This window comes from Barbatula barbatula (genome assembly GCF_947034865.1).
Source record: "Barbatula barbatula genome assembly, chromosome: 6".
In the NCBI taxonomy this organism is placed as follows: Eukaryota; Metazoa; Chordata; class Actinopteri; order Cypriniformes; family Nemacheilidae; genus Barbatula; species Barbatula barbatula.
In genome coordinates, this window is record NC_136765.1 from 16,810,609 (window position 1) to 16,837,953 (window position 27,345).

Genomic DNA, 27,345 nt, shown 5'->3' on the forward strand with positions numbered 1-27,345 from the left:
TCAATTGCTAAATATAGTTTAAGCACAATTTGACAATACAACTGATTAGTAAGTGGGGTTTCTAATATAAAAAGAAAGAAAATTAATAATCTGAGTAAAATCATCAAGCATAATAACGAATTTAATTTTAATTGAAGCAAAAATACTAAGAAATTTATAATTTGTGTATATTTGTTCAAAATAACAAGGACATTTTCAAATCATTGTTAATTTATTTCACGACAGTTTGGTTTTATTTTCCCAATTTACGTCTAAGCCGTGACAGTATCTGACATTTTGTAAGGCCTATTTGGTAAACCGTACACTTACCAAAGTTTTATCCTGAAATCCTGAAAGATTTTTAAACAAAAACTTAAACAATAGCCTATATGTGTTACTTTTTGCATTAAAATGATGTCAATAAATTAATGCATATTAAAAAATTTAGTAGACTAGTTAGTAGACCCAATTTAATTATTTATCAGATTAAAATGGTATTCATATTTTATAGGACGTTTGACATTACAACTAATTCGCAAGGTTAGTTGTATAGGCTATTGCAGGGTTCCACTGAGCTCAATTTATAATTAAAAATATATAAAAATGACCTTATGTTTAAACGTTCTCTTTTAGTAAACCCCCCGTTCAAATATTACTAGGCCTTATTTTGAAAAAATTAGTAGCCTAGAAGACGTCCTAATCATTCGTTATAGAAAAATTCTTGTTGTAAAGTAGACAATTGTGAAGTGTGAAAAACTAAGCTAAATACTTCTCACGTTAGTTGTCACGATAAGGAAAATATACATTTATATTTTAACACCCTGTGTAAATTTATTGAAGTGTAAATGCGACACCAGCAATGTCTCTTTCAGCCGAAATAACTGTCAGGGTGATTAATATTTGCTTTTATTGTCCTCACAGTGTCGCGTGTTCCGTTAACACAATTCCACCCTGAGGGACAGAACCTTGTCCCAGACCCCGTTTGCCTTTCTTTTGTGGGGGAAATCATAATTAGTCATAAATAAATACGTAAACTTTGACCCTCTTAACATCTGCGCCTTTACGGCACGTGCCCGTTTGATTTATTGCTGACAGTCTGAAAGGGAAATTATTTGAACAGATTTGTGGTGGGCCTCATGTGTTTGGTGCTTGTGCGTTTAAAATGTTTAATCCACTGCAGTCTAGACCACAAAACGTCAAACGTTTAGACAGTATTGTGTTTTTTTTATTTACACCGATTTTTGTTATATTTTAAAGTCTACTCTGACGTGATTTTATATTTGTAGTGATTTCGATCTCTCTGTTATCAAATGTAGGTCATAACGCAACCATCCTGTGACCAAATATAATCTAATGGACTGGCTTTCTTTAACCATTACATTTCTTATATAGTGCTTTAGGTTGCCTAGTAGGCCTCTTAGTTTATATGCTATTGGTCTCAACCCATACACATGCAAACGTTTGTTTCGCAGTGTAGTAAATATATAGTGTTTTATAGGTATTTAAGTGATTAGCTGGCCAATATTAAGGACATGAATGTGTATCGGTGCTTTTTGTGCACAATATAGCATCCAGCAGGAATCCGCAGCAGTTACAGTGACTGTGCTGAGGATGATTTTGTCCTAGACGGTTTGAATAAGGATTAGGCTTTTTCTCTTTAGCTCAGGTGATTGCTGCTGATGGCTTCTCTCTTGGCATTCACCGCGTGCCTTAATTGTATTGAAATTAAATCAAGGTCCACTGTGAACACAAAGAGCACAAACCCAAGTTTCCAAATCATTGATCACATTTTCCTGATCCACTTTTTATTTTCCAACAACTCTCTCTTCGTTCTTCTGTATCCATGCAGCAGGCTTTGCTCTGACAACAACACCTTTAGCTTCTCTTCCAGTTTTCTGCCCGTGTTCCATATGCAGTTTGCACGTCCTTTACTTGTCCTTACAATACCATGCCTCTGTACCATTTTCTCACCTGTCCTTTTGCAGATGCTGTGGGTTTTGTTGTGTGAGTACAGTCTATATAAGAGTTCCTAATCTCACACAATTGCACACATACATTTTTCTTCGGCTTTTTTCCTCTCTGCGCACTTCCAATATGAACGTGTGTGTATGCCATTTAAAATCGTGTAAATCCTGTTGTCGAGTGGCCTAAATGCGTGGCAGGAACAAAACATAAATGACAATGTGAGACAAGACCAGTGTTTTTCTTTAGTGCTCGTATTTAACACTTACACATACAAAATAGCATTTCAACTCGTCCCACTGAAATACATTTACAGCCTTCACCGGTCAAATCGACAATGCTGACTACACTCTATTGCAAATACATGACCCGAAATATTACTTGAGAGACAGAGAAAGAGAGAGCGATAAAGATGTTCTACCTTTTGATGTATGATTCTGCAAGAAGCCCTGTAACCTGCCTTGTGTTTCCTTCCAGTAGACCTTTCCTCTCGGCCAAACAAAGACGACCAGCAAAGCTGTTTGTGGGAGATGTGTGAAGATGCAAAGCTATGCACTGCTCTCCCCTCTCGCTCATTCAGCAGCACATCCACCGCCATGATGAGATGCCTGCCAGCATCGCAATGTAAAGCTAGTGCTTCCCTATGACAGTCTGTTCTCTCTCTCTCTCTCTCTCTCTCTCTCTCTCTCTCTCTCTCTCTCTCTCTCTCACTCTCTCTCTCTTTATTTTCCTGTCCCCACCTCTCTCTTTTTCTCTCTCTGTATATATTTTTCATTTCTCATCCTCTCTCACAGCATACATGAACCTATACCGCAAGTAAAAACAAGTATGGGTTAAAATCACATCACAAGGGATGAATCCGGCGATGACATTCGAAATAAATGCATACATTACAAATAACAAAAACGTACATGTGAAAAAATCAAAATGTCATTACATTCCAACACATTTGTTACAAACCACAAGAATTACCCAAAGCACCATCTATTTCTTCAAAACTAATAGGCTCAAAATTCTGGCATTTTCTTGCATTCTTGCTCTACTGGATAAAACACTCCCGTAGACAAGCATATATCCGGTAAAGGTTCCATCGGTTCTTGGTATTCTCCATCCGAGGATGAACAGGGGTCTCGCCGCAGCTTTCAGCCCCAGATGAAGCTCCTTTCTTGGGGCTGGAGAGCAGAGTTGCAGAGTAATGTTCTGGGGGTGGGGTGGAGGGGGTTGGGGAGAGGTAGGCAGGTAGGAAGGTTTCGCATGCAGGAGGAGAGAAGAGGGGAAATCGGGTTCTGGGATGCTGCAGTCATTTTAAAAACAACAAAAAAGACGAGTATTTCCCATATCATAACCTATATCAGCCTGCAAAAATCCACCAGACAGTGCACGCCCCTTTAAAAATATAGGATTGAAAAAGTAAATGCTGGAAATGCGAATATACATATATAAACACAGAGGCATATATGTATATATATATATCCAGAGGAAGAGTGAAAGAGCAGGTATGTAAGGGATGAGTTCACACACACAGACACACACACTGCGCTGCGCACACGCTCGGGCAACAATTTATGCTTTCCGTTTGACACCACCCCCACCTCCCTGGGCACGCACGTGCGCGCGCACACACACGTGCATGTAACGTCCCAGCTGATCATGGTAGAGAGATTAGATTGTGGGGACAGCTGGCAGGGATTACACACACAGGGGGTTTGACTGAGCAGGGGTGGGGAGACCCTCTCTGACCAGGATACATACATTCACATTTACATACAATACACATATAGACATAAAAACAAGACCCAATTACATCTGCCATAAACCTTGTGTTTACCTAAATATATAAGGATATCACATAAATAGATGCAGATTCTTTATATTTCTAAATAAACTGCATGCACACACACAATGAAATAAACACTGAATGTATAAGACAAAAAACAGTGCACTGTGCAAGCGTTGATTGTAATAATATGGTAATACATACTCTGTACTAGGGGGTGGCGGGGGATGCCAGTTGCCCTTTGACCCTGGACCACTCCATCTTTCCAGGGTGATCAGCTGATTACAGAAGGGGGGCCAAGGGGAGAAAACCCAATCTGCTCCCCTGACTCGCGCACACATAAGCAATATATCTTACATGATATAACACGAGCCGCTTCTTCAGTAATGTGCAAAATCAGTGCAAATCAAAGGGACAAAGCAGGTCTGAAGAGGCTTAAAACGATAAATAAATGAAAAAAATAAACATTTAAGTTTTCCTTTTTAATAACATTTTCTGTATCATAATTTATAACCATTGTGTGAATTGTGGATGCAGTTCAAAGCATGAAACCCCATTGAACCAATAGCACAGAACAGATCAATACTGTTTAGTCTTGGGTTTTGAACAGTGTTTGAACTATATCTGACATTTAAATCAATTGTATGCTTCAGCACAGAAAAGCCTTTTTTTCCTCGAAAAATTTGATCTAAAAAATTATACAGACAATAAAATAATACTTTTATTAAAGTAAAGTCATTTTAAATTTTAGAAATCTTCATTAACACATATGGAAATAATTGTTTGATCTAAAAACATAAATTTTATACCGTAATTTAGCCATTTTATTAAAGGAAATATTATTAAATAAACAAAAGGGATATTGATTGCACATCTACAACAACCTTTAAAGAAGTGTATGTGTGTATTTGGTTGCACAATGTAAATGTGCGCATTTACACTGTATATTTTTGTCAATAAATGTATATTCCCATTTATGATTCTTTTAAAATATTTGTAAACTATTTTTATTTTATGTGTGTAAATGCCCCTGGAAATGAAACCATCATAAATTGAATGTAAATTTAAGAGATTAGGGCCACTGTGTGCGTGTGTGCATGTCAGTGCTAGCCTGCTTTCCTCCTTGCCGTAAATGTCCTCTGAGCACACTTTAATCTGTAATCTGACAGATTAGCAAATAGGAGCGTTTGAGCTGGATTATCGCCTCATTACAAATGAAGAGGACCTCCTCCGGCTGTGTGTGTCTGTGTGTATTTGGCCTATTGTGTATTCTTGGAATTTTTGTGTGTGTGCAGGCGCTTTAGTGTGGCAAGAGCTTAATTTAAATACTTATCCATGCAAGTGTGGGCGTTTCTTTAAAAGTGGCTCCACATTGCAGTATATTCAGATGTTTCATTTTTAAAGTACGTCTTGTTTATACGAAGGCAACTGCCGGAGTCGTCCTCTGTAAATAAATCACATAATATTTTAAATTTTTGCATAGCACTGATATATAACCTTTGTTAAGAGATTTACATATTTTAGATGAAAAATCATATAATCTACTTTATGTCAGCATCAGATTAAAATTTCCTAAATAAACAAAACAAAGCAGCCAGATGTTGTGTTGAAGCGGACGTTCTTTGCACTACATCATTTTAAAGAGGTCATATCACAGATGGGTCGCTAGAACAGATTCCTTACTGATGAGCTGAAACAGGACATTTAGAAGATTACAAAGACTAAAGCTAAATGAATTTAAAACCTAAACTTGCAGAATTAAAAAAGGAAATATATTAAACTAATGCTGCCCAGAGCGTGTGTCGGAAAAGGAAAAAACTGCTTAGCAGCGTTTGTATGTTTCTTTGCTTTTATGTGCTGTGCTAAAAGGTATATGGGCATTATGCTGAGTTGGCCATTATATGTACATTTAAGTGTGTGTGTGCGCGCCTATGGGCTATACCCAAATGTGTGCATGCACTTATGCATGTGTGTGTGTGTGTGTGCTTGTAAACCGGCAGCATGTGCTATTGTATTCACGCCGCACAAACATGCATATGCACATGAATATAATGTCTGTTAAAGTAAATATATTTGTTGCTATTTAGGACAATCCACAGCCAACTCAAAAGGACAATTAATAAAAACAGAAATTTGTTTTTAAATCAGCACATGAAACAGCATAATACCACAACACTTAGCAAGATTGCATAGAATTCACCTTATAAATCTTGTAAATGATCACAAATGTAGAATAGCTAGCAGTGCATTTTTCATGTTTTATCCACTGGAGGTGTTTTGTAAACAGAACAGTGGATGTATTGCTAGTTAAGCCTTTATGCTGTGCAGAACAGTGTACAGCTGAAAGCATGAGTGCTAAAGTGATCGATGCCCTTCTCTCCCCCTGGGTCACTGGTGTCCTCCAGTGCCCTTAATATTAGTTGCAATTTCATTAGCTGTGACCACATTGCTCTGATAGAGAGGCTGGCTGAGTTTTTAAGGTTTGCTGAATAAGTGAGAGAGCAGAATTGATGTCTTTTTTCTTTAGCTTTGCTCTCTGTCTATTTGGTAGCTCTGGAAGACCTTCATGTTTGGAATACTGCGTTCACCATGGGCTCTGGTGTCTTCCGGTGTGTCTTAATATAATGATGCTCCAGGACCCTACATCATGACTAATTCCAAAAAGGATGGAATCTCTTTCTGTTCCACTGACTCCTCCCCCCCCCCCTTTTTCTATACGCCCCAATAGTCAGCCCAGCAACAGCACGCAGAAGCTCCCAAAAGCAACCCCCCTCTTGCCGCCTCTGCATCCAGTGACCCAGTTTCCACCCCCTCTCTAAAACAAATCACTCCGTGACCCACTTCTCTGTTTCACACCACTTTAGCGTGCGCAAAATTATGCATTTGTCTTTACTCTGAGGTGCAGAGACATTTCATCTGTGCGTATGTTTGGTTACAGAAAAATACTGCTGGCAGAATAAAATCCGTCACATTAATAATAAACGCACAGGGCGCAGAAGCCGAGCACATTCTGCCTCCTGTAATAATGTCTGGCTTCGGCAGAAAGCTCTGCTCGTTTTCAGAAACATTGGTATGTGCGACCGTGTAAAGAATATTTCTCAAGGTCAACGTTTTCCCGTGATCGACCACAAACATGAAGTATGCAATCGTAATTATTTTAAGCTCCTGCTTTGTGCGGTTTGGTGTGTTGGCTAAGTGCGTGATTTGTAATTAAAGTACTCAGGTAACGGCTGAATTCTTTTCTGATTAATGTACGCGATAATGCCCGTGCTGCTGATAACAGGAACATGTCAGAAAGATTGTCAGAAGAGGCAACAGGAAAGCAAATCAATTTTGCGGCCTATTTAAGCAGGGAAACGAAATGGTAATTTTTAATCATCAGCTTTGCTCGGTGAGTAAGGCCACAGATATAAGCACACTCAGTTTATAGTTACAGCATTAACAGGTAAAACATCTGTCATTTTTTATTCAGGCAGACTTATGAAGGTGCCATTATGAGCATTGTGTCTTTAAAAGCGGTCACATGTTATTAGACTCTTGAGTGGAGTTGAGAGCTTTGAGCTCAGGTTTATTTGAAATTAGTATTGGGTCAGCCTTATAAACTCTCACTCAAAGGTGCATCATTTAGAAAAAAGGGGGGGAATGTCCATCACTAATTATTACAGTGGCATAAGTGTGTGTGCATACAGTAAGTGAAAGGGGGGTGGGGGGTTCAGACTGCAATTAATTTACCTGTTAACTCCCCCCAACCCCCTCCCTCCATCTCTCTGCTGGCTTCTTTGAGTAGTTCTGAACAAATGTCAATTTATCTGCCAACTAATACAGAATTTATGTTTTACTATATCATCAATACCATAGGGGCTTTTGGTCGAATTTTGCGGGTTCCATCAAGGGCTCTCTACTGTGCTGCCGTCATGGTTGATGTTCCCACCGGAAGCCCAGAAATTATGTTTTATTTTACAAAACAACACGTTTTGGGTTCCTTCCATATTCTTGTTTGTGTGTCAGGTCAAAAGCCAAAAAATATTAACACTGTTTTGCGCTACAAAGTAAACAGATCAATTTGAGTGAAACATTTACATTAATTATAAGTATTTTATGCGTATTTTTTACTAGTGTTTGGAATTAGGATTCTTAGTATGTAATGTCAACATTTTGAATCTGAATGGATCCAGAGATTTAAGCAAATCTTAATTCATGGTAGCACATTTCTTTTTTATTTTATTAAAAAAAATCCTTAAAATTGCGGAAAGTACTGGAAATGAATTTGAATTTCAGATGCGGCCCCCTGTTAGATTTTTATTTTTATAAGGGGCCAAACCAAAACACTTAAGCAAGGCAGTATTCCATCCTTGCTGCCGCCCTGCCTCCAGCCACAGATTTCCCAAGAGCGGGGAGGGAAGGAGGGGTAGTGGCACGTGTCCAGATTAAACATAATCTCAGCACAGGATGCCAAACCAGGCTTCAGGTGAGAAAGCAGCTCCAATAAAATGAAAGGGGGAAGGGGATTGGGGGAGACACAGGTATGAGAGATAAGAAACAGTGTTGAAATGTGGATTGCCCAAAAATATTATAATGCCCACTGGAATGGGAATAAAAGATGGGTTCAACTCCATAATTGAACCTGACTTAAATATGTGCCATGTGTTTCAACAGGTTCTTTGATGCCATAGAATAACCTTTTTTGTCTTAATGGTTCCATAAAGAACATTTAACATTCTAAGAACCTTTCTGTTTCACAAAAGATTCTTTGTAGTGAAAAAAGGTTCTTCAGATTATTAAAAAGGTAAGAAACAGATGGTTCTTTAAAGAACCGTTGACGTTTCCAGTCTTCACAGAAATATGATAATTCTGCATTAATTAAAGCATTAATGTTACTAATGATTTAGTATAGCTAACATTAAAAGAGCACCGTTCCATAAATTATTTCTGAGTTGAAGTGGGAATCGAATTTCTGAGAGCAAGTGAAGGCAGCATAAATGTTCTTTATGGAACCAAAAATGGTTCTTCAATGGCATTGCTGAGAAAATATCCTTTTAAATAAATGTTAATAATAATAATAATATAAAAATGTGGTTTAAAAACACAAAAATAATGATCAGTTTATGACAAAAACTGTAAACATCAAACGGACCTTTGACATGAATTTACACTGATCTGAAAAAACCTGACAGCAGCAAGGAGACTTTTCCTCTCTCAAAAGTACAAAACAAAGTTGTATCCGTTTCCATTCGCAATTATTCTAAAGTGTGCAAAGGAAGCACAAGGAAGATAAAAAGGAATAGAGACTCTGAGAGGCTGAGCGAAGAGACAGATTTCTGGAGTCTGTTCGAGAATAGAGATTATGGGTAAACTGTATTCTGACCATGAATGAGAGAGGGTGATGTTTGCTAACCAGTTAACAAGTTCACCAGCTAATTCTGAAGTGGGACAGGGTTGACAAAGTCTCTGGATTGGACATTGTTGTTGTTCTGTGACCTTCACAGTGACTGAAGCGATACATTTCTGATGGAGTGAATAAGTAAGAGCGAGGGAAGAGAAAGCAAAAAAAGGTTTTCTTTAGCTGTAACCCAGAAGCATGATTTATTATTTTAATTAAGCATCTCACTCGAGTGAGACAAGCAAAGCCACAATTATGCTAAAACACCCAACAGTCGAATGCCTCTTTTCTTTCTCATGTTAATGAGTAAAATGTGTGCGTGCGCTCACGTTCTGGAAGCAGTCGAAGCTTTACAACACTCTCAACCGTGGAATGGATGCCTTCGTGAAACAAATACATTTTTATAACTAACCCATCAAACCTTCCGCCTAAAAAGAGTAGGCCAATCCCTTATGAAATGGCCTTAATTAATCTCTGATTAACACATCCTGGAGCTATTTATCTCCCACACTCTTTTTATACCTATTACTTCTACAATCTCTCCCTCTTTCGCACTCAATATAGCCTACTGTAATCTGTCATTTACAAATTCCATATTTTCAGCCCTCTTGGCATTGCTGCATATTCAAGCTCGTATGATCTGAACATCCAGCTGGTACGAGAAGCATCTGCCAAGAGCGTAAATGTAAACGATCAGTCGTTAATGGCCCTCTGACGGAAAGGAGAAGAACGCATAAAGCTGCAAATCTATCCCCCGCTCATTATGACAGAGATCAGCTAGTTTTCGCTCCAATGCAAAACACAGCCTTCTACCAACAGTTTGTGTTGCCATTTAAAGAAATACCAGTTCAGCATTCCGCTGCCCACTCGAAGTTCACAGATCTATGAGAATTGTGAAACACCAAATCATAGAGAGAGAAAGAGTTTTTCTGACGGAATGCTCGCAGTTAATGTAAAAAAGAGTATCAAAATATAGCCTAAATGTGACCATTTTTTAAAACAAACACACAGACTACCGTCTACTAACATCTACTAACACCAAAACATATTTCCTTGCCATCAGATACTGAAACTAACCAGTATTGCTAACTCAATTGAAAAAGAGCGATATCTCATCTTTTTGACAAGACTTCAGATAGCCTATAGATAAACGTCAGATATAAGGTATTTTCAAGACAGCATGAACAGTGGCTAATCATAAACAGACATGTACAATTAACTTTTTTTAAATATGTTTTTTTACTGTTATGTTATTGAAGCAAATTTGTGTTTTAGACAAAGTGGCAAAAGTCATGATTTCATATCTCGCTTTCTCTATAGCAACATCAGCATATCCATTCCACAGATTCCACGAGGAAGCAATTTCCTTCTCGACACTGCTGTATCACTTGCCTGCATCCATTTAGAAATGATGTCTTATTTGCCATGCAATATCAAAGACATTTATACTGACCTTGCACCTCTAGAGGTGAGATCATACCCAATCAAGAGACCATACTTTTAATGTGCCATCTCTTTTTGCTTGACCATGTATTTAACAATTCATAAATGCTTCCGAAAGCCGGAACATGGTTGAAAATAAGAAATAAAAGTATGTGTTGAACAGAGGTTCAGAACAGAACCTTCACTCCAAACAAACAAAAATAAAACGCCACACATGCAAATTCTAAGGTGAGTTTGTAGGATTTGGTGGATCATTGGTGGTCCACATATGACCTCTTTTTATATATTAATATAAGAAATGTAGCCTATAAGAAAAGTGGTAGACACTTTACACTATGCCACGTATTTGTACTGCCTTTCAATTGTGCTGTAAGTCAAATGTGGGATATTTTGCCCCCAAAAAATTTGGATGCTTTTGTTTCTTTGACCTCATATGCCCTTATTTGCCTGTATGACTTCTGTGAAACACAAAAGAAGATATTTTGAGAAACGTAAAGGTGTTTGTCCCTGTCTGGTTACCGTCCTTCAAATTATCATCTTCTGTGTTTTGCAGAACAAACGATGTCATACAGGTTTTGAATGATATAAGGATGAATGAAAAATGATGAGAAACGTATTTTTGGGTGAACTATCCCTTTAACGGAGGCAGCGTTTAACGGAGGTGCTTTTATTTTGACACTTGTCACCAAATAAAACCAAAACTGCACTGGAAGGTATTAATGCAAGTATTTACATGCACAGAAATCGCAATAATCAAGATGAATGGATTCCAGATGCTAATTTTAATGTATGCGGCTCCGCGCCGTCTACGACAGCACACAGATGCTCAGTCTTGCAATGCCGGCAGACGAAGTGACGGGGACCAAGGAGCTCATTTGCATGCCGAACAGCTATTTTAATGTGGATATTTATTTTAATTTAATTTCTTACCCGCGCATACTGCACAGGAGGCTTTGTGGCAAAGTCACATTAACCTCTGGCTAGTTAATATTCAGCCTGCGAAGTCCCCCAACAGTTATTGAATATTCATGAGGTAGGCGAGGCCGCCCCTCGCCCCTCCTCCCCAAGCTCCATGGCGTCCGTTCTCGAGCGGACATGGTTATTTAGAAACACACAAGTGCCCGTCGTCGTCATCTTTCTGCAGCTCGTTCTGTGTGTGACACTCGCTCATCTCAATATGGCTGGCAGGAGCGTTTTGCCCACCAAAGCGCAATCTCTGAAAGGCAGGGAGGAGAAAATGGTCGTGGCAGGTAAATCTGGTCTCTCCTGGTTAGATGAGGGGACACTTGTGCATTATGTTTCCTTCACGTCCTCCCACTTCAACCCGGAAGTAACGGCAGAAATTAGGAACATTACTAGTATTAAGTAACATTATTAAATGTATGTAACTGATGAATTAGTAGCATTAACACATTACAAGTATTGGATAACATTTAAAGAGCACCCTTCCTTACATTATTTACGGGTTGAAGTGGGAATTATCGAATTTACAAGAGCACGTGAAGTCAGCATAATGTATGAGCAGTACTAGAACGCACATCCGGGACATCATCAGGTTTCATCAGAGGTTTTTCTAAAAGGTTCAACCGGGTTCCACTTGGCTCTCACTAAATCCTTGGTGTTTCGAGTCTAATGAAACCCTTACCCTAACCTAACTATCTAAACTACCTATGATTCTTAAACTTGCCAAAAAACATGGCTGCGTGATGATGTTAGACTCCAAAACACCAAGGATTTGTGAGAGCCTTCCAACTTTTACAAACGACAACTTACGCCTTCCAAATGAAATGAATGACGAAGCCATGGTTTTTCTTTTTATTTATTGAATCCATAGATTTTCTTTGTTCTGATTAACACAAAGAAATGTAACACAAAGAAAAAGCGACTGACATTTCGGAGACATCTTTTTTTTTCTTTTAAACACAAACACAAAATGAGATATTTTGAAGAATTTATGAAACCAAGTAGTTCTTGGGCACTGTTGACTACCATTTTGTTTTCTCATACTATAGGCAATGTTCCAGACCAGCAATGTCAGTTGCTAACATTTTTCCAAATACATTTCTATGTGTTTAACCGATTTTATTTTTACAAGCCTGGAACAACTCATGGGCGGGTTGTCTTTTTAAATTAAATCTAGGCACAGTTGTTCCCTGGGCTTATCCATAGAGCAGTATTATGTACTGTAAATAAATAATGTACTGTAAGTATATCATCTCCAATAGGCATCATTTAGGTGATTTTGTGCCTTTAGATAGAACCATGGCAGTTTTGCTGGCCTGGTGCATCCTGGGAGATCTGGTGCCCTAGCAGTGGCCAGGGGCCCATCTGTGCATTATGCGCATGAAAGCTCCGCCCCGTCACGCATTCCCGGCCCTTCTGTCGAAGCAGCTCGCTGTCACGGCATGGCGGAAGCTTCCGGGCCTCTGCATCTATGGGGGGTGGAACAAGGTTTTGGGGAGGATGATCAAACCATACCTGCTGTTGCCATCCTGGCATAATTCAGCCCTGAACAGCCTGAGAAAATGTGATGATGTCATTGCCCCAATCACGCCCCCTCCATACATAAATGTCTTTATTAGCCGGGTAATTGAAAGTGACATATAGGCCCGGTTTCTTAGACAAGGCTTAGCTAATTTAGCTATTTAAGTCACTTTTATTAAAATACCTTTGAAAAAACATCACTGATGTGCATCTTGAGACTTATTTTCAGTTAAGACGGCTCAAAATTCATTTTAGTCTGTGAGTAGTCTTAAGCCTTGTCTGTGAAACCCAGGCATAATGTTTACAGGATGATTTTTATGCGTGTATTTTTATGTATCTTGATGTGCACAGCATATTGTAAAAATGACTACTCAACAAAGTAGCTGGGAAAATACCCAGAAGTTTGGTGGATTTTTTAATAGCTGAATGTAACTACACAGAGTTTTAGACCAGGTGTTTTCCTGGTGTTGTGTCTGTCGCACCTAACAAACCGTACTATTATTGATTTTGTCTAACATAGGCCTTGTGCGGAGGAATTATTCATTGTTTGTAAGTGTTTTCTCAGAGAAGGCGTGCATTCTACCTCGTTGCCATTTAAAGAGCAATTTCATTTGACCTTGGGGAAGAAACAAGTTGACTTATTTGCTAGTGGTTTTCCATCACCCCCCCCACAACAGTATTTAGCAGATGCTTTTTATCCAAAGCAACATAGAATACATAAATAGGAGGCACAGCCTGTAGTTTAGAGCTTTCCTCAAGGGCACAGTGGTGACATGAGTAAAACTGTAATCAGAGTATCAAGTTCTTGAGCTTTCCCTGACTGAAATTGTAATCATTGTGTTGTCTCAATACTGAAATTCAGAATCAACAGCTTCCTTTCTTGGTTGAAGACAAATTTGAACATTCCTGCAAAAATAGTAGTCAATTTCATATATGAAAAAATGAAATTGATGAATTGGATGTTGGATGATTTGTCGACCATTGGAACCCGCCCTCTATAAACACTAGCACTTGCACCAACAATTACAAAGTGTATGTAATATTGTTGTGTAAATAATTTATATTATTGTGTCCTTGTCGCATGTATCTGTGTCGTAGGCATCAGAATGCTGGTGGTGTTCAACAGATTATGTGCACTATCTAGCAAACTGTAGCTATGAGGGGGGCCAGTCCTCACCATAGCAACCGGAAATGGTTGCTTGGATACAGGTTTGAAATGAAGGTGGTACGGTATGAATGCATCAGCAGTTGCCTCCAGGGGACATACGGGCACTTGAACCAGTGTCTCAAGCTGATTTAAGTTGACCCAGCTTGAGCTGCTGTTGCAATGGTCCAATAGACGTGTTGTTGAATGTGCGATGTTTAACAAGAATCTGAAGGCCTGGTGGTTAAGATACCTTCAGACTGAGATTTCTTAGTTTTTCCTTTAGATTAAAAGTGTAATCTCAATAGGCAGGACTATAAAAACATGTTCAGGTTTGTTTTAACAGGCATCCTTGTGGCCGGAAATGTACGTGTATTTTGATTTACCTTGAAGGGGACAAATATACGTTTTTCTAGCAATTGGATTTTAATTCAATCAGAAATTGTGAAATAATTTGCTTTTGTTTGGAAACAGCAACAATGTGATATATGGGTGTGGATAATTTAGGATTTAGTACATATTATTAGTGTTAGTACAAGTATTTACATATCATGTCATACACAAAATAGAATAACTACATTTAATAAAGAAACAGAAGGAAATAAAACAAACAAAACAGGAGGACCCCTAAACCAAATACTGAACAGGAGGAGGAGCTTATAATTAAAAGAGGTGTGACTTCTGAGTTATGAAAATGGTTTGGGTTTCAACTATTTGTTTGTCAAACCATCCACCCAAACAGATGGAAATTTACCCATCACGACTTTCTTTCTTCCGCAGAACACAAAATGTAATTTTTTGAAGAAAGTTGGAAACTGAACAGCGCCAGCACCCATTCACTTCTATTGTATGGACACAAAACCAATGGAAGTGAATGGGTTCCGGTTAACAACATTCTTCAAAATATCTTCTTTTATGTTCTGCAGAAGAAAAAGTCATTGAAATGACAAGAGGGTGAGTGAATGATGACAGAATTTTCATTTTTGGCGGTCTTTTTATTCATGATAAAGTGAAGATTTAGCATTTTTAATGATTTGCAGAATAGTTTTGAGTGGCCTATATCTTGCGTTTCCTTAACAAATTAACCGTTTGTCTTTTTATGTGTTTATAGTCGGCCATGTTAGAGCAATTGCAACAGGCTTTATATGGTGCCAAAGTAAACTTGGCTAGACACCAAAACTTGTGAAATGCATCCAACCAATCAGAATTCACCCCACTGCCCATGTTATAGTGGGCGTGTCCTGCAGAGTAGCGGAATCCTTGTGTCTTAAAAAGTACAGATGCCAGTGACATCCAAAACACATGCTGTAATACTCCAGAAAAGCATCAGGTCCAGGTGTCACAAGAGAGTTGTTAGCTCTAGAGATGGGTGTGTTGAGGGGTTGTTCCAGAGGCATGGCGATGGACTGGCAGACTTCCATCTAAATTTATTGGCAAAATAGTTCCTGAAATTTGTGAAGGCTTTAGCTTTTTCTTCCTTTTTTTGGGACAAAATAAACCCCCAATTAGGTCTGTTCTTTTCAAAGTTTCGTAAGAGAAAAATCCCATTTCCAGTCTCGCCGTTCAAACAAAAAGTCCTCTTCTGGTTCTTTTGTCAAGCTCGCCCGCATCATTTCCTTTCTTCCCCTCTTTTTCCCCTTTGTCTTCTCTTCTTCTTTTTTGGCGGAGCTGCTGGTAAGGTGTTGCTGTGTTGGCGAAGGCGTATCTTGGCACAATCACAGGGCACAGTTAAAAGAGGCAGACTGGCACCACCTGGTCCTGTGCCAGAGCTCCTCAGGAGAAATACCCACTGCTGAGGTCGGTGAGTGTGTGAGAGAGATAGACAGAAGAGAGAGTGAAAGAGAGAAAGGCATTATGGGAAAGTGAAGGGAGGAGGTTGGAAACTGCTGGTGAGAGAGAAAACACTAGGTGTAGAGCGCCAGTGCTTTTGCGGATGTTGGTTGTGTTGGCGTGTTATTGGCCGGCTTCACTTTTTTCTGTTTGTTTTATGATCGTCCGCTGCCAAAACGGCACGTAGGAATGAAAGACAAAAAACTTGAAACCTCCATATTTCCGCTGCACTAATCTGTTGCACATCCCCCTTTGCTGTCTTCATCACTCACTCCTATCTTAATTTATTTTCCATTTCTCACCTTCTTTATTTAGAAAATGTATTTTTCTTCGCATATCCCACCTGGCAGAAATTAGAAATGGCATAATTGTATGCTTGGCTGGCAGGTCAGTGCCAGGTGGTCTGTTCGAATATAGTTAGACCTGGAATGAGAATGACAGCAGAGGTGTGTGTGAGAATAAAGAACGATTTGCCTGTCAGGGTGATCAAACAAGCTGCTGTTTGTCATCCTGAGTTAAGAACATGGCTTTGTTATTAATAAACATATAATTTGTGTTCTTTTCGTTAATTTTGTCCAATGTGTGCACATGTTAATAGGAAAAAACAAATGCATTGGTATTATTCAATTGTGACTTGTATGTGTTCAGACAATTGTTTGGACCGCTTCTCAAGGTGTAAAGGAAGTTCTTCTAGACCACCAGATGTCTTTTGGAGTGGTCTCTATATGAAATCACTGTAAACATATCCTTCTGGAGATCTAGTTCTTTACATTTTAAAAGAATAGTTCACTGCAAAATGGTCTCGATTTCACTTGACCATAGTAATGTTTATTCCTACTATGGAAAGCCATTTTTTGGGTGAGTTTTTTTTCTGGACAAAATTTGAAATGGAGTGGATCATGCTCATGCAGAACAGGGCACCATGATGGTTTGGTTTTGGGTAGGAAGGATGTTCTGGTGCTCATTGTACCTTATTTTTAAGCCTATTGCTATTTCTTTTGTGTGTGCTGTACATGTTGCTCTCCTTTTATGTATTCACTTCTTAAAACGCGTGTTTATATTTGTGTATATCTTTATTCTCATTCTTGTCATGATAATGAATGCACATCACCGTAGTTCTCCATGAGTTACATATGCAGTTCAAAATAGAAAATTAGTGTATATGATGTAGATACCAAGAAATGCCTTCTTTGTGGTTAATCAACTTGGTTCTCAACACCTGAGTAAATTACGTTTGCAGTTGTTGTAATGACATGAATAACACATGGGACACATGACAATTTAGACATGTTAGATGTATGATGTAGTATGGCCGAAACCCACACACACACATTACGGTTAAATTAAGATACTTCATCTAATTCAGTATTTATGTGATTAATTGACAGATATAATTATTTCACGTTCAAAATATTGTAATAATTTTTCAGTATTCGTGTCACAAATAGTCTAACTGTAGAGAGATAAAAAAGCATGTGAAGTGCATATTGGCCTCTTTTTGCATTTTTGTGTACGTCTGTGTGTGAAGCTGTGACACATTTCTTCATCCATATGCTAATATCAGTATGCTGTGTGGAAAGCACTATCCTTCGCTGCCCGGAGATTTAACTGGTAAATCACTTCAGTCTTCTAAGCTCTAATCCTCAGCACATCTGTGCCTATTCGCTCTTCCTCTTTACTGTTGTAATTTCAGTACAGCACGATTTGCCCAACCCAAGAAATATTTAGTTTGTCCACTTTTCGCTCTGTGGACTAATCCACTGCAGGTCATTCTGCAGGGCTTTCATAAACCTGATGTTCTGTCCTTCTGATGCTTTCACATCGCACATGGTTTGTGACCTTCTCTGCGTGGTATAGAGGTGTGCATGTGTTGGGTGGGGGAAGGTTCAGCGGCGTAATCTGCTAAATGTCTCCCACTGCAGAAACAGCACCACTGATTCAGCTTAGCCTGGGCAGACCGGGCAAATCTGCACTAATCCTTAGCACAGAACCACAGTCTGACAGTCCCTCTACCTGGAACAGCGCCACCCCGTGCCGTGTGCATGCGTACGCTACATTGATAACAGCAAAATGATATCGCTGTGTTTGTGTCTCCCTTGTTTTTCCAGCAAAGCACGCTGCCAACGGGAACCCCACTGTGGAGCCGTTTCCTGGTGGCATGGAAATAATCACGTTTGGTGAGTGTAGAGAAAATCACATCACACAGCAGACACCCATGAGGGAAAATAAATGCATTGCTTCCTTAAAACGGTGCATTATTGTTTCTTTTAAGATTGAAGACTGAATTTATAATCAACGTCCTAACAGAGTATCTTACTTTTAAAGTCTAGTGAGCTCCCTCCCCGTTTGCTGCCTATGTAGACAGCTGCCTCTTAAAGCCACAATTAAAATATAGCTACATTTATATATAATAAACATTTTTCCTGACTCTTATCACCATCTTAGAAGTATTTTTACAGTACCTGTCAACATGTATTGTGGTATTGAAAAGTCTTAGAAAGATAAAAGATTAAATTTCTGTGTGACCAAAAACACTGTCCTTACCTTATCGCTTTATAATAATCAGTTATTATAGTTTTTAAGGCTGTCAAACGATTATCGCATCCAGAATAAAAGTTTGTGTTTACATAATGTATGTCTGTGCACTGTACATAATAATTGTGTATATATGAATACATACACATAAATGCAAATATTTAATACAAATATACAAAATTAACAAACATTTATATATAATTTCAATTATTGCTAAATATTTCCTAAATATACATGTGTTAGTTTTTATGAATGGCAAATTATTATGCACAGTACACAAACATAACACGAACTTTGAATTTGGTAGTGATTAAATTTGGTTAATCATTTGACAGTACTAAACACAACTCTTTTTAGAGATTCTGTTTGTTTTCAGTTTTGTTAATATTATGAATTGTCCCTTATTTTTTTGGCTATTTTGTTCGTTTTTGTCATTTTATGTTTAGTCTATGTTTAGTCGTTTTTTATGTTTAGTTATTATCAGAACAAGAATCATTTTTTATGTATAAACAATATAATGTTTACTTAACAACAAAATAACATCTTATTATTATAATTGTAAATGTTCCAATTCTCTTCAGGTATGGGCTGTTTTTGGGGAGCTGAGAGGCGTTTTTGGAAGATCCCTGGTGTGTTTTCTACACAGGTGGGCTATGCAGGGGGATTCACACCTAACCCCACGTATCAAGAGGTGTGTTCAGGTGAGTCCCACACACACAGCCAATTAGACGTGGCAGTTCACCACTATACAAATGGCTACCTACCTCCATGCATTCTGATACACTTGAATACGCTTTCCAACACATTTACTGTTCCCAAATTAATGCTTTGCCGCAGCCTTTACCATAACATTCCCTTCATCTGCAGTGAACTACCCAGAATGCACTGCTCTCTCCTAGATCCGCAGCCCCTCCCCCTTCTTCTGTGTGACCTACTTGTAGCCAGAAAGTTCATAAGAGATGATACGGAGGGAGGGATGCAGCTGTGATGTTGCAGTTTCTGATCTGGTCCCAGTGATAAGGTTCTGACTGTAGCTCTTCAGAGAGCAGGACTTACAACCAATACACAAACACACAAAATGGCACTTTAGTGTGGAGTGGGACGATGACCACTGACTGTTAAAACTTTGTGGGTGCCTGAGTTAATATGTATTTCTGGTCAAATAGGGAGTGGCACAATGTGCACATACTCGTTTACAAATTTCATTTGTTATTTAAGAAAAATCTGAGCCGCTGCTGTTCATTTTGTTTTGTTATCCAAGGGGCTTTGTCACTACACTGTGCCATATTGCATGGCATGGTATTAACATAACTTGTCAAAGAAGCTAGATTGAGCCTGGAACATTCCTAAAAGAGGCCATTAGGGAAACGGTACCTGAAATGCAAGATCTTGTATGAAGAGGGGAAATTAAACAGCCTGAGGGGTGTGCAAACTAATCTTTGCTTATCACCATCATCGCCATCATCAAAAGAGAATCGCACACAGTTATGTGAGGTTATTTAAACACGCATACATAGATATAGAGAGAAGAAAATATACATTTCATTTTAAGGCTTGCAACAGTATATACATTTAATGAAATTATTTATTGCAATTATAAAAAAATCAGTTTTGCCTTTAATGAGCATTTCTGCATGTATTGTGGTTATTTGAGGCCAGCGTTTGTTGAAGTTCAACAGAAATGAACCACATGAGATACAATGTTAACCAACAGCCAAGTGAAAGACTGATAGAAAGAATGCAAAGGTGCATGAAAGTAAAAAAATCTGATTATTCAATCATGCATTCACTTTTTAACTGTTCCTAAAATACATGTACAAACATTAGTATTGTGTTGTTTAAACATGAATATGAACTTGTTTGCAGTATTTTGCAATTTTTTTTGTATTATTTTTTCAACGGCTATATATTTTTAAAAACATGTTAATGTATGTAAATGCTGAGACTTTGTCACAATACAATCAAATTGCGGTCTCAATTGCTTAAAATCATTGTGAATTTATCACAAATTGATCGTATTCTTTTTTTTCTGTCATTCTCTCCAGGTTTAACGGGACACACAGAGGTAGTCCGAGTGGTTTTCTCTACTAAAGACGTCAGCTTAGAGAAACTTCTCAGAGTCTTCTGGGAAAGCCACGACCCCACTCAAGGTACACCTTTGCACATACGGACACAAATGCTTGTCCATAGAAAGACCCCATGGGTGCGGGATGCTGTGGTCCAAAAGCAAACAGACCCATGAGGTTAAAATGCATGTATTCCTGTGTGTTTGGCTGCATCTGTGCGCTCACGCCGGCCTGTGTGTGTGTGACGTTTGAGCTTCAGGATGATCTCACGGGAATTGAAACAGCCTCAGACAGGGTATGTTAATGTGTCTGAGACCAATTCAACCATGAGAGGAGAAAGAGCCACAGCATGTGAATTCGTGGAAGCGTCACCTATTCATGCAATCTACCAGAAACTCAATACAGTGGACACAGCTGATATTTGATGTTGTGGTGTAAGGCCTCTTTTGAGAATAAGTCATGCTTGTGTTCAGCACAAAAAAACAATATAATTACATTAGAATGATTTCAGTCCGTTGAGAAGACTGAATTTGTGTGCATTTCATCATAAACGCACACACTCATCTATCCGTCCATCTCTCTGCTTTCTATCTGTTTCTATCTGTTTTCCCACTGATGTAACCGTATGGCTGATGCATGAAGCTACTGTTTGGCTCTCTGTGCTCAGTCACCCTGAAACAGAGAGAAGAGAGGAAGAGACACTCCTCTGAAACATTCATAAAGCCTGACCCTGAGGACCCGAAGCTCACACATACTTCTCTGTGTGCGAGACTAGATTCTTCCTAGAATAGTTTATGTGACGTCAGTCATTCATTTAGTCTGACCCTGTAATGACTTTCTAGTGTGTCTTTTTCCATCCTGGAAGATGTAGAAATATGTAGTTTAAAAAAAATGTTGTCTGTCTATCCATTCATCCATCCATCTGTTGTTTCAAAACACCCCCCTAAACCCTTTCTCAGATCGGCTGTTTAATTCACATCAAGGTGTCTGAGCATTAAAAAAGTCACGCAGAACGCCATCACACTGTCAGCTGGAATGCCTCAGCAAGTAGAGTGCAGAAAGACCTTTAAAATGGCTGGTTTAGCATCATCTACCAGACGGCGATCATATGCTTTGTTTTAGCAGACATTTGGTAGGCAGTTGTCTCTCACAATGCACTTCTAAAAGCAATTTCTAGAACCAGATCATTAAGTACAAGGTCTTTAAAGGGATAGTTCACCCAAAAATGAAAACTGTCATCATTTACTAACCCTCTTGTCATTTCAAACCTGTATGACTTTCTTTCCTTGAATGGGTACCTCCATTGTTAGGTTTCCAATGTTCTTCTAAATATCTTCTTTTGTGTTCTGTGGGAGCAAAAAAGTAATACAGGTTTGAAATGAAAAGAGGGTGAATGAACTGAATTTTCATTTTTGGGTCAACTATACCTTTAATGGTAAAACTGACAGATATTTTACAATTCAATAAATTGTCACGTTTTATTGCCTACAACAAAGTCCACAAAGAAATTATGATAAATTATTAATTGTCTTGAAATCTTTGGTCAAATTTAATAAATGGGTAAAAAAAATTGTGCATTAAGGGATGCTTTTGTAAATTTAACGGCTTATGCATGTTTTGACTGATATTGCAACAGTAAGTAAAACTTAAATAACATGATCATGTCCTGTTTTGCATGTATCATCTGTGTTTCGTGGCCCTGCAGGAGTTTGGGTTTGGAAGCGCGGGGAAGAGCGTGGCCCATGTGCGTGACAGAAGCGTCAGATTGTGTTTTTTGGCGCAGACCTTTTTTTCGCTGTGATTGGCCACGATAATCAGGAACATCTCTGTAGGCTGTTCATCCATGCATGCTTAATGCCAGCTCCATTTGTCCGCACCAAAACTCTCTCCCTGAATCCGCTATGAATCTGTGCGCTCGTGCCTTATTAGAGTACTTAAATGAAAAGTCCCTATATGAAATCATACATGTGAAGTTTTTGATGTTTGCATTCATGTGGGATAGTGTATAAGCTACATATATGAACATTTGTTTCCATAGTGCATGAGGACCTGTGTATTCAGCTGCTGTCTCATAGTTCAAAAGGTTCTGCTTTCAGCAGCATGATTCTGGTATCCTCCAATCATGGCAGGGATAGCAACATCCACAGCCAATCAGACCCTCCCAGCACGCTCTTCTTCGTGCCCCCATCTCATACCCAGCAACACTTGCTCTGGCAGAGTCTTCAGGTCATGGTATCGAAAACCTGCCTTCGTTTCTCTATATGATGGACTCAATTTCGAAACATTTTGGCTATTTTTCATGCCGTCATACTACATCTCCGTGTGTGCTGACAAAGATGGTACAGGAAGCCGGGGGTGGGAAAGAGAGGCGAGTCAGGAAAATTGGGTTCCTGAATGGATTTGATGAACAGGAAATGACTGAAGCCAGTGTAACAATTCTATCGCCTGTGGCAAACCATAAAGTGGTGTAGTGCAGTCCTACAGACACACATGCATGATCGCCTCAGCAGTTTGTTACTTCCTTGTTTAAGAAGCCCCCCCTCCTTGTTCCCAATGGACCCCAGGGCTCTTAGTCTGTCTTCAGGATAACAGCATCTTATCTTCCCCCTCTTCTTTCCACTCCTCCCCCAACCCAGGCTCCTTCTCTCCATCATCCCTCGCTTCCCTTCACCATCATCCCCTCCGCGTTTCCGCAGTGACTCGTCTGATTCCTCATCCTCGCCGTTTGCTTTTATCTCTCAGTCACTTTCGTTCACTCTCCCATGCCGTGCTCTCGTTTCGCTCGGCATGAAACGAAAGCAGGCGGGCCTCTCCCCTCCTTTGTCCTCATTTTTTTTTTGCCCTACCACTTTCATCTTTTATCTTGTCATGTCTTTTTTTCCTTTTGACTTGCAGTATTTATGTTGCTGCTGCATCAGAGAGATGCATCAACGTGCATTTTACGTAGGAGAGACAAAATGGCTGACACAGGCGCTCGATGTGTCTCGTTACTGTCTTTGTCTTTAAACCTTTGATCTAGGTTTTCTTTCTAAGGGCTGGACTTGAAGTAGATAGGTACGTGCTGGTACGGGGTACCGACAATGCTGCAGTTTTCTTTGTACAGCATCAAAAATCACTATTATTGAGAAGAAATATTTTGTACGTTTCTGTTTGAGAAGACTGTCTGTTTTTTATATTAATGGAAAAGGAATGTATTGCCATAATTTTTTCACTCATGATAAAAATCACAGCCAGGCCAGCTGAGCTCTGCTTTTAAAGGCCTTGTTCTTTTTTCACAACAAATGTTATATCCTCTTTTACACCTGCGCTCATTGTGTAACCTGTGACTGACACTTTTGTGTATAGGACCATGCAGGGCAAAACATTGTTACCCAAGCTAATTGTGTGTCATCTTCATAATCCCCCAGCAAGCCTCAAACACTCTTGATTTATTGTTGAAAACAAAGGCTATTGGGTTCAGTTACACGATTTCGTCTACAAGCCACCAAATGGGACAAAAAAAGGCTGTTTCTAAATAAGTCTTTGTGGGGTTCGGTCTGCAACGGGCACGTGCCACTCGGGGGGTGACCTTGACCCTGGCCCCTCCCCGATGAGGGGGCTCATTACAGTTTGTCGATCAACTAGAGGGGGAGGGGCTAGCAGAGGTCTTGTATAGTAATAGATGCGAAACGGTTGAAGATGCGATTCTGATTGATGAAATAGGGTTTTGAATTTGTTTGAAAAAACCTTTTTGATGTAGGTAATGGTAAAATCCGAATTTTAGATAAAATCAGGTTTGATTTTGTTTAAATTCAACAGACACTGGACTAAAATGGCCACAATACATCTAGAAATGCTGAAATTGACATTTTTGAATGATCTCTTCTTTTGTAGATTCCCACTATAAATTATAGAAATAATTTCCTCCATCTTTTTGTGTGATTTATTACAATATCAGTTATACATTACAGTTAACACACAGGAATTATTTTGGCACAGAAAAAAACGTATTTGTTTGAAATAAGAATGCGAGACTTGTGTGTATGTGTGTCCATTAGAAACGTGTGTATGTGTGTTACATAAGAGATGTAAAAATAGACCCAGCTCTGCAGCATTCCTCTTAGTTGGCTGCTCTCGCACGCACACCGCTTCACTGTACCCAGAGGGCGCACACAGCAGTGCTCTCAACCACCCCAACATACACACATCCATAACCCTACGTCATATACACACACACACTCTAACTAACTCCCCCACAACTCTTTAACACACACAGTCACTCACAACTATGCAACACGCATTATAGCATCCTGCTCTCAACTTTTTCCATCCTTCGTAAACAAACACTCTCTATAAAAACACTAATATCCTTAACACATGAGTTTGCGTTCTGACAGTTTGTATTTTCTAGTTAATTCGGCGAGGAAAGCCATATATATAGCTAGCAAACTGAAATTCTGAGGTGTCGACGTGACACATGATTGACATTTGATGTGACAGTGAACCTTTAACTTGTGAATGATGCAGACATCTCTGGCTTTAGCCACACTGCAGTCAGTCCACATTTTGTTCATTTTAATTTAAGAAACAAATATACTACACATTCTCATTCAATTTGAATTTAAACTGAACAGATAAAAATGTAACTTCTGTCGTCATATATTCACGCTCGAATTGTTTTCAAAATGACCGATTTATTTTAACTGTTCCTTGAAGAATGTAAAAAATGTGTAAATGTTTTACCTCAGAATACTTTTATCAGTGTTAATGTTTTTAAAGACTTTCCATATAAACATAAACCTTAAAAACGATATATTGGCCACAAAATATAGGTTATAGTATCGCTAATCCCTGCTAAACATCGACAGCTTTTCTCTCTCTTCTCCTGGAGAGTGACAAAAGAGCTGATTTTTGAAATATCTCTGTCACAACAGCTTTACACACGTCATCACCGTCCTATGCTCTTGGCTTGCTTGGGTCATCTGCGTGTGTCTTCCAAGGAAGGATTGTTTTTGTATTATTTAGCTAGAACAGGGAGGCTCATCAATAATAACGAAGCACTTTGATAGAAGGTGCAAAAGAAGTCTACTACATTACATGGAGTGCTCGTCCTTTTTGTGTGTTTTTGCCTCTATAACTCTTATATGAAAGGATTTAAAGAGAGTTCACGCAAAACTGAACATATTGTCATTATTTATTCACCGTTATGTTGTCCAAAAGCCATTTGACTTGCTTTTTTCTGTTAATTTTTGGGCACCACTTTTCATGTACGGAAAGCGAACGGGACTGGGAATGTCAGCTCTATAAATCAGCTCCCTAAAATAAAAAGTTTGCAGTTTTTTAAAGTCTTCTGAAATTTTGTCGTGCTTACTTGTTTCTTCAATATATAGAAAAGGGTGTCCAGGATAAAAAAAATCTGACATGATATGCTGATAAAATAATCAAATTTATTACAGGCAGTAAGTATAGATGATTTCATCTTAACTACATAAAACAAAAGTTTGCATGCACACTTTTGTGACTCTAAACTTCCGGTACACGTTCACAAACAATACAGTGCCTGTAAATTTTTAATGATAACAATAATAAGAAAGCGGGAAGAACCGTTACTTGGCTAAACTTGTCTCTCCAATATTTTGAATTTAAACTCTGATACCAAGCTAAACTGCTAGATGTCAGTTTAACATATGGTTTGTTTAAATGCGACTGAACTACAGGGCCCATTCAACAAATCGTTTTTTAATGTTTTTTTTAAATGAACATACAACAACATTTTTAATACAATTATTCTACAGTAAAATAATAATATAAATGTATATTAACAAAAATAAAATATAAATAGTTATTATTAGACAATAGCCAAACATAAACCGGAAGTTAACTGGGGGTCAGGTGCACGAACATCCGATGAAAGAGTCTATAATCTATAATCAGGGTCACAGGAAAGCTAAGGGACTGTCACTTGGGGCGAAAGAGTTGAGAGAAACCAAAGTCTATTCAACTGTACTGTTTTGAGATAAATGGAAGTCTAAAAACTATTATTGGTATACAAGTAAATAAATAAATACACAATAGTAATGAATTAATACAAAATTAAATTGTCACAATAGAAGACTAATTACACTATGGAAGTTTACTTAAAATGTACTTAGTGCACTTATTTACCTAGGATCTCAAAACTCAGTATTGAAAGAGTTAACATCTATACTTAGCTCTTAAAGGTAAAGCCTAAAATAAAAAGTCTGTCTTCATTTACTCACCCTCAAGTTTTTCCCAAATCTTTATACATTTCTGATAAACACATAAAAAAGATATTTGGAAGAATTCTTGAAACCAAACAGTTATTGGCCAAAAATAACAATGGTAGTCAAAAGTGCCCCTAGAACTGTTTCCTTTCCTAGATTCTTCAAAATATCTTCTTTTGTGTTCAACAGAACAAAGATATTTATACATGTTTCGAACAACTCGAGTGTGAATAAATAATGACAGAATCTATATTTTTGGATGAACTGTCCCTTAATTGACTGCTGTTTCTATGTCATTTTTCAAGAACAAAAAAAGAAGAAAATTATTTTAAAATGAAAGAAGTGAATACCTTTGCACAACTGTATCTTTGTATGTACAAATTATTTAAACCGTTAAAGCATCAACCTTTAGATCATGACAAGTGTTTAAGATCATGAGAAACAATTCTCATAAACTTGTGAACAATGTGCATCAACGATATTGGGTTCTGAATCTATTTAAAAATTGATTTTTTTTTATT

General features: G+C 38.4%; 1 protein-coding gene across 3 annotated transcripts in view; it reads left to right on the forward strand.

Moving 5' to 3' along the window:
• Nucleotides 1–11,560: 11,560 nt before the first annotated feature.
• Nucleotides 11,561–27,345, forward strand: part of msrab (methionine sulfoxide reductase Ab) — a 38,377-nt gene continuing 22,592 nt past the window's right edge. For all 3 annotated transcript variants that reach the window (XM_079458504.1, XM_079458503.1, XM_079458505.1), the window contains exons 1-4: nt 11,561–11,791; nt 18,108–18,176; nt 19,116–19,235; nt 20,580–20,684. In XM_079458504.1, coding sequence (XP_079314630.1) covers nt 11,614–11,791; nt 18,108–18,176; nt 19,116–19,235; nt 20,580–20,684 — 472 coding nt within the window. In that variant the 5' untranslated portion in view covers nt 11,561–11,613. The remainder of the gene's footprint in view (nt 11,792–18,107; nt 18,177–19,115; nt 19,236–20,579; nt 20,685–27,345) is intronic.